The sequence below is a fragment of the Taeniopygia guttata genome, chromosome 8 (assembly GCF_048771995.1).
Source record: "Taeniopygia guttata chromosome 8, bTaeGut7.mat, whole genome shotgun sequence".
Taxonomy (NCBI): domain Eukaryota; kingdom Metazoa; phylum Chordata; class Aves; order Passeriformes; family Estrildidae; genus Taeniopygia; species Taeniopygia guttata.
In genome coordinates this window covers 28297702-28312786 of record NC_133033.1, presented here as the reverse complement: position 1 = coordinate 28312786, position 15085 = coordinate 28297702, and the positions used below count along the sequence as shown (strand labels likewise).

The 15085-nt window shown below is 44.1% G+C and overlaps 1 protein-coding gene across 4 annotated transcripts in view; it reads left to right on the top strand.

The window, feature by feature from the left end:
• MTA1 (metastasis associated 1) overlaps positions 1-14795 on the top strand; it is a 75095-nt gene extending 60300 nt beyond the window's left edge. The window contains exons 18-21 of one of the 4 annotated variants that reach the window (XM_030279765.4): positions 500-511; positions 5978-6009; positions 8873-9024; positions 13116-13396. In XM_030279765.4, the coding sequence (XP_030135625.1) occupies positions 500-511; positions 5978-6009; positions 8873-9024; positions 13116-13254 (335 nt within the window). In that variant the 3' untranslated portion in view covers positions 13255-13396. Of the gene's footprint in view, positions 1-499; positions 512-5977; positions 6010-8872; positions 9026-13115 lie in introns of those variants that run through there. The other 3 variants (XM_030279766.4, XM_030279768.4, XM_072932869.1) reach the window with 3 other exon arrangements.
• The last annotated feature ends 290 nt before the right edge of the window (positions 14796-15085 follow it).

Genomic DNA, 15085 nt, shown 5'->3' with positions numbered 1-15085 from the left:
TCAGTGTGCTTATCCAAGGAGAGCTGCTGGCTCTCTGTGGTGGATGTCACTGTTCAGAAAGTATCAGCAGGTTCTTGAAGTGCTTGTAGCAGGAGGTGCAGCCTAGCATGAACAGACACATCATCTGGGAGGGGCTGTTGTTACAGCAAGTGAGGGTGACCTACTGGACCAAGCATTTTAGGAAGTGCTGTTGAAATCCAGTGATGTTAATGTGCAGGGCTTGGTGGAAGGAGCTGGGTACAGACCAGTGCTTACCCATCCAAAATTAAAGCTGCTCTTTGCAAAATCTCTCATTCGGAGCTGCTGTGTGTTTAATGTTGTCTTGGTTTTATCTGTCCAACAGAGAGCTGTGATCACTTCTGGGTTTCATTGCAGCCAAACCAGTCTGTGTATCTCTATTTGTTGCATGGGGCTGAGCTACTGTATTCTGAACTATGTGAATATTTCCCTTTTTTAACCTTAAATCTTTTCTTTCCTTTTCCTTTGCCAATCTTGGTAGGAACTTACTTAGGTAAGTAAGTCGCAATTTTAACATTGTTTTTATGTACAAGAGAATTTTAAGAAAATGTTAAGTCTAGTTGGTGTTTGGCAAAATTTATGCTCTGTTCCGCTTGTTGCACTTACATTTCTGAAAGTTTGTAGCCTCTGAAGGTGGACACGAACAGTGGTAAAACACTCTAGGTAGTTATAAGAAAGGCAAGGGTGCTAAAGTGTTCTTGCAAGCTGGCAAAAAAGTGTGTGTGTGTATATGTCAACACACTGAGACTGCCTCGAGTGAACCAGTAACTTGGAAGTGAAATCCTTGTTCATCAAGCCTTATTCATGCATAAATTTTTATATTTTTTTTAGCTTACTCACAAATGTGGTACTGTTGATGTTTTTGTTACTGCTGGGAAGGATGGAGTCCCAGGAGGAGGATTACTTTTGGAACAGGAAAATGCACACAAAGAGTATATGGATTTTAGAAAGGCATAGTGAAGTCACTGTTGTGAAAAAGCATGTGAAATTCTCTGCGTTTGTTGTGATTGAAGATGTGCTTCTGAGTCTTAGTGCATGTGGGAATCCAGGGCTTCCCTCTGGCTGCCCTGGAAGGTCTGGGACCCTGGCAGGGGGTCAGGAACCCCCCTGTACAGAGCCCCCAGAGACACTGTCTGTGATCTCTGTCCATGGAAAAGAGTTTTCAATCTTACAGGATGAATTACAAGCTCTGGGTGTTTGATATGAGTAATAATTAAGTGTGGCACGGGTGCAAAAGTAAAATTTTAGGTTTCTAGATTAGGGGTCCAAAGGGGACAAGATGGAGGAAATTGGGTGTGCCTTGTCCTTTTCCTCCTTCTTCATGCCTTCCATGTTTCACTGCAGTGTTGGCATTTTTCTGTTGGTTTAGGCTGGGGACACACTGTCCAACGTAGGTGACAGATATTGGCACGTTATTGTAAATCCAGCACAGGTAGTTTCTGGTATTTAATGTTTGTAACATCCCACTGAGGGCAGAGCCCCACACGCTGCCCTGCAGGACAGAGCTGCGGCAGGGCAGCAGAACATGTTAGAGATAAACAGAATAAACAACCTTGAAACAGCACAGACGAATTATGGCTTCTGCTTTGGCAACGGGGCAGAAAGACAGAGACTTTCTACAGTCTTGGGATCATCAATAGCTCAGATTCCGACAAGTGCATATTACATGTTCTGCATGATACTTCTTGTGGGTAAACAAAGTAAAACCAAATGCCATCTGTGACTAAGTGCTTGATGAAGCAATTGTTGTGTGTGGTGGCAGAAGATTGGAGTTAGTAACTTTGAGTTGTGTCCAGGCTGGAAGCTGGGATACTCTTCCTCCTTGGTATGAGAGTCAGTTCTGTACAGACTTGTGTCAGACTGTGAAATGGGCTGTAAATGCACAGCAGCTGGGTGTATGTTCAGGTGTGGAAAAGCACTGGGTGGGTTCTGGCCAAGCAGAAATTTCTCCATGCTTCAGCAGCTTCTTGAAGCTTGCTGTAGTAACTTCATGTGAATATCCATATGCTCCAGCCTGCACTGGGCTCACTGCTGAGGGTTTAGGCCCTCCTGCTTCTCCACGTGGCAGCTGTTTGTTGTGTGGTGTTGGCAAAACAGCAGGCAGAATGTGAGCAGTGCCATCAAGGTGCTGAGTTGCAGGGGATGGGACTGGAGCAGCAAAGAGCATGTCTAGAGTCAGGCATCCAGTGGGACCAGATGTGCTGGTTTGCTTTCCATTGGGAAATTAGATTCTCCCTTTCTCTCTGTGTTTTTGGGTGCCAGCTGTCCCCTGCCCCCACAGTGTGCTCTTGGGGCAGTGCTGTAGTTGCTGCTGGAAGTTTAGGCATTCTCTCGTTCAAATTATTTTTTTTAACAAATCCAAAAGCATGGGATACAAATTACATGAGATTGTTGGAAAAGGTTGTTTGACTGAGAGGTGGTTTCCCCGTCCTCGAAAGATAACACAAAGCTGCAAAGTAGCAGCAGTAGCAGGTTTGTGTTGCTGTTTGATTGCAGTCCTTCCTCGCCTGTATTTCTCTGGGAGCAAGTATATTCACCTGCAGCTTTGGTACTTCAGGAATGCAGGGATCATTAGGGCATAGTAACCTGCTGCACTGGTTTTCATCCAAAATCTCTGTGATTGTGCTTAGCTTGAGGAGCAGTTCCAAGGTTCTTGGCACTGAGCTGTAGGGAGCAGACATGCTCTGAGGGTGCCAGTTAATCTCTGTGCAGTGATCAGCTTTTTATTGCCATTTCAGTAAGGTGTAGAATTGTCTGTGGCGAAGGACATTCATGATTCTCTGCAGCTATACCTTCAATTGACTTTGTCTTCATTTTATCCTCTGGGGCTTCCTCTCTATTTCAGTGTATAGAGGAGATTGGCAGGAGGAGTTGGATGGCAAGAGATTTTCTACAGCTTTGGGTTCTTTTCAATGCTATGGGGAAAAAAAACCCTGACATTTAGTCAGGAGTTTTCAGAGTATATTTCAATTTCTTTGGCTGAAAAACAGTGGAAGACCTGCTTAGATTTGTCACTGTATACCTTTATACTTTCTGGTTTTAAAAGTTTGGTCAGTCCTGAAAGCACTTCCTTTTATTGTGTATTTTTGTGTCATTTGGAGGAGTTCAGTGTTGGTGCTGATGTGGAGCTGTGCAAATTCAAGCAGTTGGACCTTAGATATCATCAGAAAGAATAATCACGTTTTCTACCCTGTGTCTTCTCGAGATATTCCTCCATAAAATATAGTCAGAGCTTTTTTTTTTTCCCTCTGGAGAGGAGCTGCCAAAACTGTTGCATTTTGCTCCTCATTTAAATTCCTGTGCTATCTTATTTTTAACCTGCTTGTGGATGCATGGGGAGACATCTCTTAAATCTTCATCTGTGGAAGCGGAGCAGGCACGTGGAGCAGGTGTGAGTCTGGCATGGTGAGTTCTCTGCCTGTGCTACCACTCACCCACAGGCACAGGATTGGTTTAGTTTTTAGAGGTGCTGTCTCACAGGCTTCCTCTCTCACACAGAAGCCACCAGAAACTTTTGGGTGAGAGTCCATTGTCTCCTGTCCAGATGGATCCTGTTGACTTGTCAGCAGTTCCTCAGTGGGTTACAGATGTGCTGTCTCTCTGCCACAGTCTGCTGATGATGGTGCTTAGAGGTTGCTCATTTAATAGCAGTGCTTTGGCTGCATATGTTCTTACTGTGATATTTTTTTAACTGCAAACTGAATAAAGTAATTTTAGTGCCTGTTTTCATTCTTTCATACTTCAGTTATTGAAGTGTGACTAAAGTGAAAATTAATGGATTAATTCACCAATATTAATATGCTAATTGATAACTTATTGCTGTGAAAGCAAGGGTATAAATTGCATTGAAGCTGTAGCTTTGTTTTGTGTCCTATTTTACTGGAGTAAAAAGTTGTCATGGGCAGCTTTATCCTAGAATTGGTAGTTTGGGAGGGAGGTGTGTTCCTATTGTTAGCATTGCTTCTGTGCTGCTTGAGGGCTCGGAGGCTTTGGGAGTCAGAGCAAGCAGCGGTTCTGCTTAACCTTTGTTCAGTCTGCATCCCTCAGCTTCTCACCATGGAATATTCTGGTTTAATCCTGGTGCTTGGCTGTTTACTGTCTGTTGTACATCCAGCAATAGTCATTGCAGCAGCAGCCACATATCAGTAAAGTCTTTTCTGGCATCAAGGTTGTTCTTACTACAAGAAAAGAACTGATCTGGAATGTGGCTAAAAGAAAATATGTGGCTTCAATCCAGGGACTAGTATCAGTTGATTTACATCTGAGTTTCTGTGAATGGAGAAAACGTAATCTTTCAGTTACGGAAGGGGAAAGAAAGTAACAAGTGCTGGAGCTTTGCTCTGAAGCTGACAGATTCTGGTTGCATCCTGCTGGCTGTGCTGTTTCCCAGCATCCGTGGAGCCCTTTGTCCATCCATACCAAACAGCTGCTCACAGCTGTGTTTTGGATGCCATGGTTGCTCCCATGTAAAAACAAATGATTATCTGTTGTCTGCACTGCCTTTGTCAACATCCAAAGGTTGTTACTGGCCATCTTACTGGTGCTTGGTACATCTGTCCTACAGGCTTGGTGGAAATATTTTTGGTTGCTGTTTCTTCATCTCTGTGGATACTTAGGCATAAAAATGCAGCAAGAACTGAAGCCATGTGTCTTCCCATTTGAAGTAGCTAACAGCTTAACATCTACACAGGGTGGAAAATAGCCTTGATATAAACTGATGATTCTAATGTGGTATATCATGATATACTCAATGCTCAGAAAATGTCCCATTTCACCCTCCTCGCTCCTGGCACTATTGTGCCCTGTGTTTCCCGTTATACTCGATGCAAGAACAGTGTGTTTGGTTTTACCAACGAGAACCTCCAGGAACCTGCTGGAGTGTACAGACCATGAGCTGTGAAAGTTCATTCTTGCTGGTTTCTTGAAAAAGCTTTTCATTCCAGCTAATTCACTAGCACTAGGAAGGTTCAAAGATCCTATGACTGTGAAAGCAGAATTCATGCTGAGACCTTTTGCAGACAGCAACAGCATTTGCTGATGCCTGTCCTGTAGAACCCATTGATTCGCTGCACTGACATTTTGGTTCCCAGCCAGAAGGGGCTGAGGAAGCTGGTTTGGTGCACAGCTGCTAATGAAGTGGTGCTTTCTGGAAACGTGCATCTTGTAAAACCAAACGGTGCTAGCAAACAGCTTTATTTGGTCTCCCAGTCCATTTTGTGCCAGGCCGTGCTGCCTTGCAGCAACACGCTTTTCCCTCAAATCCCAGGAGCTCTGGGAGTCCTGCAGGCTCCTGTGTGTGCATAGTACAGTTGAGGACAGTGTGAGGGGTACCTGCTAGCACAGCAAAGCACCTGGTCCCAGCGAGCCGTGGTGCCTGGTGCTGTGTGTGCCTGGGAAAGGGCTCTGTGGTAGCTGCCTGGCTGAGCTCTGTGCCTGAGGAGGTGTTTACTCGTGGCAGGTTCAGCAGATACACTCTGCTAACAGCTTGTAGCTGATGGCTGCTGAGGAGTTCTCAGGGGACCCAAGGAGGATAAGGAAGATTCTGTTTTTTGCTGCCTTGACAGTGAATAATGCCTTCCACTTTCTCCTTCTTGACGTCAGTAAATTCCTCAGACTAAAAGAGAACGTCAGATTTTTCCCCAGACGCACAGCAAGCCTGGGATCTGAAAGAAGAGGTGTGCTTCTAGTGCTAGTGTGAAGCAAGGTTTGAGTAAATGGAGAAGAGACTGGGCGAGTGGAACGTGTTTGTGACTTGGGGCTTCTGTTCTCCAAAGCACGTTGTCGAGGAAGCTTTTCTCAGTCACCTTTCTAGGAGGGCAGAAGTCAGTTCAGTAGGCAACTCTAGGCTTAGCAAAACAACACAGTTGTAATCATAGCTGCGTGTGTTTTGATTTTGTACTTTTTTCTGTCTTGGAAAAGCAATGGTCTTACCAGCTCTATTCTCTTTCCTGTTTGTTAGGTCTGCCTAACCACGGACAAACCAGACAAATGGTAAGAGAATGTTCATTTAACCAAAACAGGGAAAAGAAGAATTATTAACCCACGCTAGATAGAACACCCCATTAAACCGTAGTGCTTCACTTCCACCTTTGCTGTTCGCAGCTGGTCATAATTCCCAAATCACTGAAAAGGGAAAAAATTTATTTTGGGGTATCTGAATCATCTTAGTGGTTAAATACAATTTAAACCTCAAATCTATCTACCTTTATATCTATAAATGAGATCCTGTTTTGAACAGAGCATTTTGTTTCTGCTCATGCAGAAACTGAGTGGCTGCTTACAGCAAAGTTTTGGGATGTGTTTATAGGTGCAATGTGTTTCCCTGAAGGAGAAAGGTTTAAATGATGGAAGGGTTTGTTTGGAAAACAGTTTCTTTTCTTTTCTTTTTTTTTTTTTTTTTTTAGTAAGTTGGTGTGCAAGTTACCTGCTGAAAATGCTTGTATTTTGCGTTCTTTTTTTTTCTTTTGAGTAAAAATTATTTGTAGCCTTTCATTTGTTGTGCTGAGTTTAATCAAAGGACAGAAGCAAATAGCCAGTCTGATTGATGTGTCTCTGGCAGAATGCTTTCTCACTAAATTGTGAAGGGGCCAGTGCAAAGGCATCCCTTTTCCCCCTTGCACGTGGCTTAAGGGAAACAACTTCAAGCATGCATTCCCCCCGCCACCCCCCTCAAAAAATGATCTTCTGATGTTGATCAAGTGGAGCTTGCCTTGTTAGCTAAGTGCCACAATGCATTAGTGTCAGCAGGGTCCCTGTGACACAGGTCAGCCAGCAGCAGGTGTGACTGATGGTCACTGCACAGTGATCACAGGCTTTATTGAGCCTGACAGTGTCTGGGGAGGTGAGCAGTGGCCTGAGGGCAGGCTAGAACTTGGGGGTAGCAGGCTGCTTGGAATGACAGAGCATTCCTTTGGTTTATTCCTCAATCCAAAATGGTAAATTGTATTCCTCCATGAATTCAGTGTCATCCTGTGTCACTGAGAAGACTGGCTACTTGTTTGTGTCTGCTGAATAAACCAACTCAGAGCAGAGGGTGAAATCTCTGATGATTTACTACTTTTTAGGTGTTTTAGGGTAAAACCCCCAGAACTGCATTGATTTCTGGTTGTCTAATCAAGTGTGAATGAAAAATTAAAGGTTCTCATTTCAGGATGGATCATTTGACATAGATTTCACCATGTAGGTAGAGAAAGGGCAACCTGGAAGCACAAGAGTGCCCTTTTTAGGTATTTCCAATAACTTTTTCTGGAGTTGTTTTCTTGTGTATCTTAAATATGTGGAGAAAATATGCTCTGTAACCTTAATGAGTGGATTTTCTTGGAGAAACCTGAAGGGGGTAAAAAAAAAGCCATCAGAAAAGCTTTTATTTGGAACCTTTCACTTAACAAATGTCAAATCTAAAAGCAATTGTTGAAGTATTTCAGTGGTCTGCTGTGGTACTGAAGCTGTCTTGTATAACATAGAGCTGGGCAACTAAGAAGTGAAATTATTGCACTTGTATGCAGCAGTTTTAAAAAGCTTAGGGTTTTAAAAGGTGGGGGTTTGTTTGCTTAGCTCTAAAGCCCTGATGTTCTACAGGAAGCAGATCTTGCTAGAGCAGTTGATTAAGGCTGGTCAAAAAATAAGTCATTATCATTTTCTGTTTTCTGCTCAGATGCAAAATGAGATAGACGCAGGGGTTTGTTGGTTTTTTTCCCTTGGTTTTTAGACCGAATTCTTCCTTTTCTAAGTCAAGGTGTTAAAATTCAGTTAGTTATTGCAATGACCTGACGCTAAAGGATTTGAAGTTCCCATGTCCCCACCATTCTTTTTGAGGTGCATCTCCCAGGGCAGACATCTCTCACACAAATGCTCGGTTTCCCATTCCATGGGCACAAGGGGAAGCCTTGGTGCATCTGGGGAGTTGGTCTGGCCTTGGACAATGGCCTGTGAAATACCACAATTGAATTTATACCAAGGTGTTTTCTGACCAGCTTTAATTCATGCATATGAAATTTTCTGGGCCTTCATTTTGCATCTTTCCCAGCTGTTCAGTGTTACTGATTTCAGTGGGATTTCTCAATGTGCTGATCAGCAGGAAGAGGGGCAGCAGCACTGGACTTCAGTGATCAAGGACAGCTGCACTTGAGAAGCTTAACACTTTGCTCCCTTTCATCTGCACCTCTCTTAATAACAGCTCATGTTTTTCCAGCTGAGTGTAAGGGGCTTACTGTGAGTCTGGAAAATGATGCCTGTGTTGATTCACAAAGCAAATGTGTTGTTACGGGAAATCTGTGGTGTTCAATACTAAAAGGGTTTTATCCTGAAAGCTGTTAAGCTTTGTAGTCCTACATTTGTTTTCAACAATGTATTTAATTCTATACTATCCTTGTTAAATATTGACCTCACTAGAACAAAAGGGATACAGGTAAGTTTGGTACTCCAGAATAACTGTAAATTCTGATTTTTGTATTCAATTTGCTCTGTAGCTAGACTTCCTTCCCTGAAATCAATAGAGTTGCTCTAGATTTATGGTAGTGGCTGAAATCTAAGTTTGATGCTCAGTCTTTTGAACTTGATGTCATCTTTCAGACATGAGCCACAAATTATTGGTAATGCCTTCCATTTATTATTTGTCCTGTCGCTGAAGTATCGCTGTCCTATTGCATATTGAAGGCGCCTGACTTGTACTGCTTGTGAACAATTGCTTATGTGTGAATTCTGTGTTCAGTCCTGGGCCAGAGGGGGAGGTATTTACCTTAAACTCTCAGCAAGCCATACAAAAACTTTAATTCTCTTTTCCTTTGAGTGCTTAGCACATGTTGCTGCAGGTTTGTTGCAGTCCATAACTGTGCTGTTTTATGTATCATGTTAGGGACCAAGCCGAAACTTGCTGCTCAATGGGAAATCATACCCAACAAAAGTCCGATTAATTCGTGGTGGATCCATGCCTCCAGTGAAAAGGAGGAGGATGAACTGGATTGATGCACCAGATGATGTTTTTTACATGGCCACTGAAGAAACCAGGTAGGTAACGTGGTGTTTTGGAGGATTTAAGGGGATATCTGTTGTTTTGTGGGTGCTGCAGCTGGTGTTGTGGTTAGAGGGGGATCTTGTCAGCAGGTCTAATGCTTCAAACTGAATGCAGAGACCACAGCCAGTGCTGAGGTGGGTAAAGGGTGGGAAATAATAATGCACTTACATTCCAGAGAAAGCAGATGTTTGTTCTTACTCCAGAGCAGTTGCTGTAGGAGATGGATGCAAAGGGAAGGAAGACTGAGGTGGGAATTCACCTGGTTCAGACCCATCGCTGTCCTTGGAGGTCACATCTCAGGGGGACAGGATAGGGCCTTCCTTGGCTCATGGGTGACACTGAGGAGCAGAGCCTCCTACACAGAGAGCTCTGCATGTCCTCTTGCATGCTGAACTCTTGCATTACCCCTTAAAACATCTCCACGTGAGTCTGGGTCCTGAAACCTGCAAGTGACAGAGGGTTTCCATGGGCTGAGCTGACTCATTTTTCACTGGTTTAATTTGCCATCAGTAGCAGTGAAATTCAGCCCCACTGTGTCCTCCTTTGGTGGTACATCTTCCTCCTTTGGTGGTAGTGCTTCTGCTAGTCCTAATTCTTCTTGTTGGTCTGCCCACAGGATAAAAATAGTAGAAGAAACTTTCCTTGTATGAGTTTCACTTCAGACTGTTTACAAACGGCTGACAGAGTGGTAGAAGCTATGTGACACCATGCCTAAGGCAAAGTTCCCAGTACTGGTATTCCTTGGATGGGAGTGTTGCTTCTGGGTGTGATGAGAAGGTAGAGAAATTGGCTTGTGTTGTTTCCTCCCAGGAACTTGATGCCTCCCTCCTGGGTAACCTTGAGGAAGGTCAGAGCAAAGCTGCAGCCCTGCTTTCCAGCCCTCTGACAGCAGAGGTGCTGTCTGGCTTCTGTCTTGGTCTGAAGCCTGGTGTTATCAACACTTGCCCTATCAGTGCCCCAACAGCACAGAAGCACTTACCTTTCCCTCCACTTGCAGAGATGGACCTGGGAATTACTGGGTGTCTGAACTGTTCAAGTAACTGAGGAGGTTGAGAGTTTTAGTGCTTTGTCTTTTCTGTACTACTAAATTTGGCACTGCTCTGAGTCTTCATTTGTATAGCACAAAGGTCATAGTCAAGAGTCCTGGCATCTCCAAACTTCTCCTTAACCTGCAAAGCATTTCAAGTGTCAAGGAACTATTCTGTGGGCCTAGTATCAAAGATAGGCTTTATAAAGTAGGTGATACTAGTAACATTCAACTTAGTAACTACTGATCTATTGGATGATCAGTTTTCAGTGCAGGAAACACCTAGTTGAAACTCAGAAGACACGTGAACTGAATTTCCTGGTCAGACTTGTTCCTATGGATACTTTTAATGCAACTGTGCATTTCACACCAGCTCATATATTTGCTATGTCTTTCCCTTCTCCTTTCTGTGCCTGTAAGATGCTGTGAAAGAAAGCAGTTATATATGAAATTCCATATATAATTGAAAATAAAGTGAGAGAATAATTTTCAGGGGAAGCAGTTTTCTTTTTACTGTTGTCACTCTGGTACAGAGGTACTGGGATCCTGTTGCAGCTCTCAGATTAATGTGCCATTGTGGACTCAGGGTATGCAGTCCTTAGATACAGGGTATGCACTCCTTAGATGTTCAAGGCTTGTTTCATAATCCTTCATCTAGGGAGCTCTTCTTGACACCTTCACCATCCAAGGCACACGAAATATAGCAGGTATATAGTGGCAGCGTGTCAGTACAAGGTCCTGCCCTTTGATCTGGACAGAGCTATAACAATGTTCATCCAGCGTGGTGTTGGTTGTGACCACAATTTACTGTAGACACAGAATCTTCTGCTCATACAGATCTACTGACAGAGGCAGGAAGGATCAGTCCTGCAGCAACCAGCACAACTCTAATAAAAATCGTGGTTCTGTGACAGACATCACCTCAGTAAGATCTTATCACTTGCATTTAAAATTAGAGAGAGGAAAAAAAAGGAAAAAAAACAACCCAGGCTTCTTTGTCTGACAGCCATGCTGCTTAGCTGACTGATGAGTGGTGAAAGAAGATTTTTGGCAGGCTGTGAAGAGCAGGGAAGCCTGAGTGATGGAGCATTGTCAGTGGCACGGGTTTTCTGTCGGGCATTTCACCTCTAACTTTTCCGTGAACCATCTGCTGCATTCCAGTGTCAGGAATGTAAGACTTGTTTGTGAGCTCTGAAACAAATTGAGCTTTGTGTTGGCTCTGTAGCAATCAATCTAGCTGCAATATCTGCATATCGTCCTCCAGCTGAGGGTCAGGCTGTGTTTGCAGTCACAGCAAGTAGGTTTCCCTGAAGTTTTACATGCTCCCCCTCTCCCCTTTTTGTGTAGCTCTGTTGAGAACAGTGCTGGAAAACTGTACAGTTTGAAAAGTTGGTCGAATGAAAGGAAGGAGTTTTTGAATTGAAGGCTCCCAGTAAGGAACTTGGCATTTAGAACTCATGCAAGCGGAGGCAGCGGGTGACCTGATCAGAATCTAGCATGCTGGAGGATGTGTGTCTGCTGGCAGCATGGCTAATGGAGCACACACGGGTGCTGCACGGAGCTCTGCTGGCTGAAGATGGATCAACTGCAGTCAAACATCTTGGAAAAATCATTATATCAAGATTTTTCTTCTCCCCCCACCACCACTTTGCCAGCTTGTTTTCAATGCTCCTCACCCTGTGGCCTTTTAGTTTTAGAAGGTGCTGGAGAAATGGGGACAGTGGGCAAACAAAAAACATGTCTGTGTAAGTGCAGCAGCTTGTCCTGCTCAGTGGGCAAAAAAAAACATGACTAAATTTGACAAGAAGTGATTCAGAATCTGCAGCTGAAGTTGATGGTTTGTCAGTTCTGGTGGTGCTAAGGGTAAGTTTCTGAGGATAGGAGAGGTATTTTGACCACTTTCTTTAGCAGCCATCACATCTTAAAGGCAGAAATCATAGCACAGTGATAGGCATCAGCTCAGTGAGAAGGGCTCTCTTCCACTGACAAATAAACCAAACCAACCAGAACCACAACCAACAAAAGGGGGTTTTGACCCCAGCAGTGTTCTCTAAAGAAAACTGGGGGATATGTGGCTGAAGTGTGGGCTGTAGAGCCCTTCCTCTCTTGTCTCCCATGGTCAGCCAAAACCTTGTTCTGTCAGCAGCTTGTGAGGGAAGGCGATGCTGCCTTATCTGACCCTTCTGTTTCCCCAGTTCCTGAGCTGAAGACTCATAGTGGGTACTGGTGGACTGCTCTTGTGAATATTTATTACTTTTCTTTCTAATCTCTATGTGCCTTTGACTACCACAACATCCTCTGTATAAAAGAATTCCTCATTTTAATTGCACATACACTTTCCATTGTTGCTGCATTTTTGGGTTTGGATGGGGTTTTTTAGTGATACTTTTTTTATCTCTGAGCCTAGTATTAACAAAAAGAAGCAAGCAATCATTCAGTATTTGTCTCTAACTTATTTTGGTAGTTTTAAAGCTTTGGTGTGTCTTTCTCTCCATATGGAAAACAGCTTCCTGCATCTGATAGGACTTGTTGCCAGTTTTGTGCATATAGGGAAGTCAAATACAAGATGTGAACCCAAAATACAAGGTTATCCAAATACAAGATGTGAATATTGCCTATCTCTGGGTTGGGCACACACAGTGTGGGTGAAGCAAGAAAGGGAAACACCCTGTTGATGTTGACTTGGCTTTGTAAACTTCTCCAGAGCTACCTGCAGCACATCCAACTGATCAAAATAAATTCAGAATAAATCAGTGGTGTGGAAACCGGCTGTCCCGACTATTTCACATGTTCTATTCACAGCAAGATACCCTGGTCCTACCAGCCTGGACCAGAATGCCTTCTGCCCTGCAGGGGAAGGATTCTGGAGCAGAGAACGCAGTTTCCTCTTCATTGGGGGTTTATAAATCAGAAAATCTGAGTTTTCCAGGGCAGACATTGCAGAAGGAAGCATTGTCAGCCACCCCACCAGGCGTGTGCAGGCCCCTTCTCCCTTGGAGAAGCGGAGCAGCCCGTGGTGCCTCTGTAATCCGTGCCTTTCTTCCTTGCTGTCTGCAGGAAAATCCGCAAGCTGCTTTCCTCCTCGGAAGCCAAGCGAGCCGCCAGACGCCCTTACAAGCCGATTATCCTGCGGCCCATGCAGGCAGTGCAGCTCCGCCAGCCCATGAATGACGAGCCCATCATCATCGAGGATTAACGCCGCTGCGGATCTGCCTGCAATCTCTCCTCCAGTATCTACTTGAGTTTCCATGGCTACAGCATTGAGCTAACTGTTGAAGAGAGGGAACTTTTGAGGAACTGTTTTGCATCTTTTAAACCCTTAAAAGGAACTCAGCCCTGCTCTGAGCCTCTGACCACAGACTGCTCTCTCCCTCTCTCTTTCTCTCCCTCTCTCTCTCGCACTCTCTCCTTCTCTCCTATCTTTTTTTTATTTTTCTTTTTTTCTTTCTTTTTTTTTTTTTTTGTAGTAGCCTCCTTTCCCTTGACTTCTACCCCTTTTGTAGAAGGGGGAGGGAAAGTAAGTTTAACTTATTAAGAGAATGTGGTCTAGTACTTTTTAGCTTTGTTTCCTCTTCTGATGTACGAAGAGCTAGAACCCTTCGTTTTGTGACTGAGCTCTCGTTGCAAAGCCATTTTTATGAGGCTGTGTTGTAAGATTTTTCTTTTCTTTTCTCTTTTTTTTTTAATTTTGTGGACGGTGCCATTTTTTTATTTCATTTATATTATTTCTTTTGTAGATAAATTTCCAATCTTTAACTGATATTTGAGAATAGGAGCTGAAGGCCAGCCCCAGGTTCAGCCAGTTTTCTTTGGTCCTGTCCCTTCTGTTTTTTGGATAATTTTGCACAGCCAGTTGTGCTCATGCACAAGACAGACCAACTCAGGCTGAGAAAGGAGTGAGCTAAGAACTGAAGAACCTTGCAGAACATTACACTAATGTTGTGTGCAGTGGAGCCAGGCTGCCAGAATTAGGTGTCCTTACTCTAGTTGCTCTCTGGGAGATGTGGCCCGTGGCATTTCTCCCAGTAACCAGCAGTTTGCTGCCTTCTCTGTGACGTCTGGGATCCTATGTGCTGTTAGGCCACCAAGAGCCAGCAGTAGGCCCAGCAAGTGTAATGAATTGCTTTGCTCTGGCTCCAAGAGTCAAGTACACCAATGCCCAGGGACATTTTGCTTAGAACTCTGAACCTGTTTGTGCATCAGTGCTTTTGGACACGTTTCCCAGGATGAGACCTGGTTTCTCTTTAATTGCATTACTGTATGTTTCCCGTTTTGAAGGGACTTTAAATTACAGCTGAGTTTTCATTTGAACACATTTGTGTCTGAATTTAAGTGTTTTTTTCCCCCCTTGGCATTTCTTGTGTTTGAGGTTTCTTGAATCTCTTCAACTTCTTACGTATTTGCAAGTCTGTATCATTTCTTTTTCATATGTCTTCTCACGGCAGTGCATTTGCTGGATGCCCTGCTTGGTTTTGAAAGGATGTAAACTATCATTTGCAACTTGTGCTGATCTGTACATGTACCTGCCTCAAGCAGACACAGCATGTAATAACCCCCAAGTCATTCCATATGTGTCAGCGGTGAGATGAGCCAAAGTTGTATTTGGGTTATCACAGTCCAACCGTGATTCTGTGCAACTCTCTTAACCCGCCGGGTTAGACGGAAAGGAATCCCCACAAAATGAAAACAATTCAGTTAACTTTACTTAATAAACCTGGAAAGTGAGCTTTTGTGAAACATCTGCTTTTTCTCTCTTCTGAAACAGCCACCCTCGCTCGGGTTCGACGTGCCTGGGGCACACAGCCCTGTGCCTTCCATCCCATCCCTGGGCTGTGCTCTGCTCTCCAGGGTCCCTGTGCCAGCAGTCACTCATGGTTTGATTCCTCTCCTGTGCAGTTTAAGTATTTCCACGTTTCAGAGGTGTCTCCCTCCCTCCCTCCTCCTCCAGCTGGTAGTGGATGCAGGGCTGGGCCTCTGAATGAACCCTTTGTCCACAGCTGCTCTGGGCCTGCCTGTGGCATGTGGCA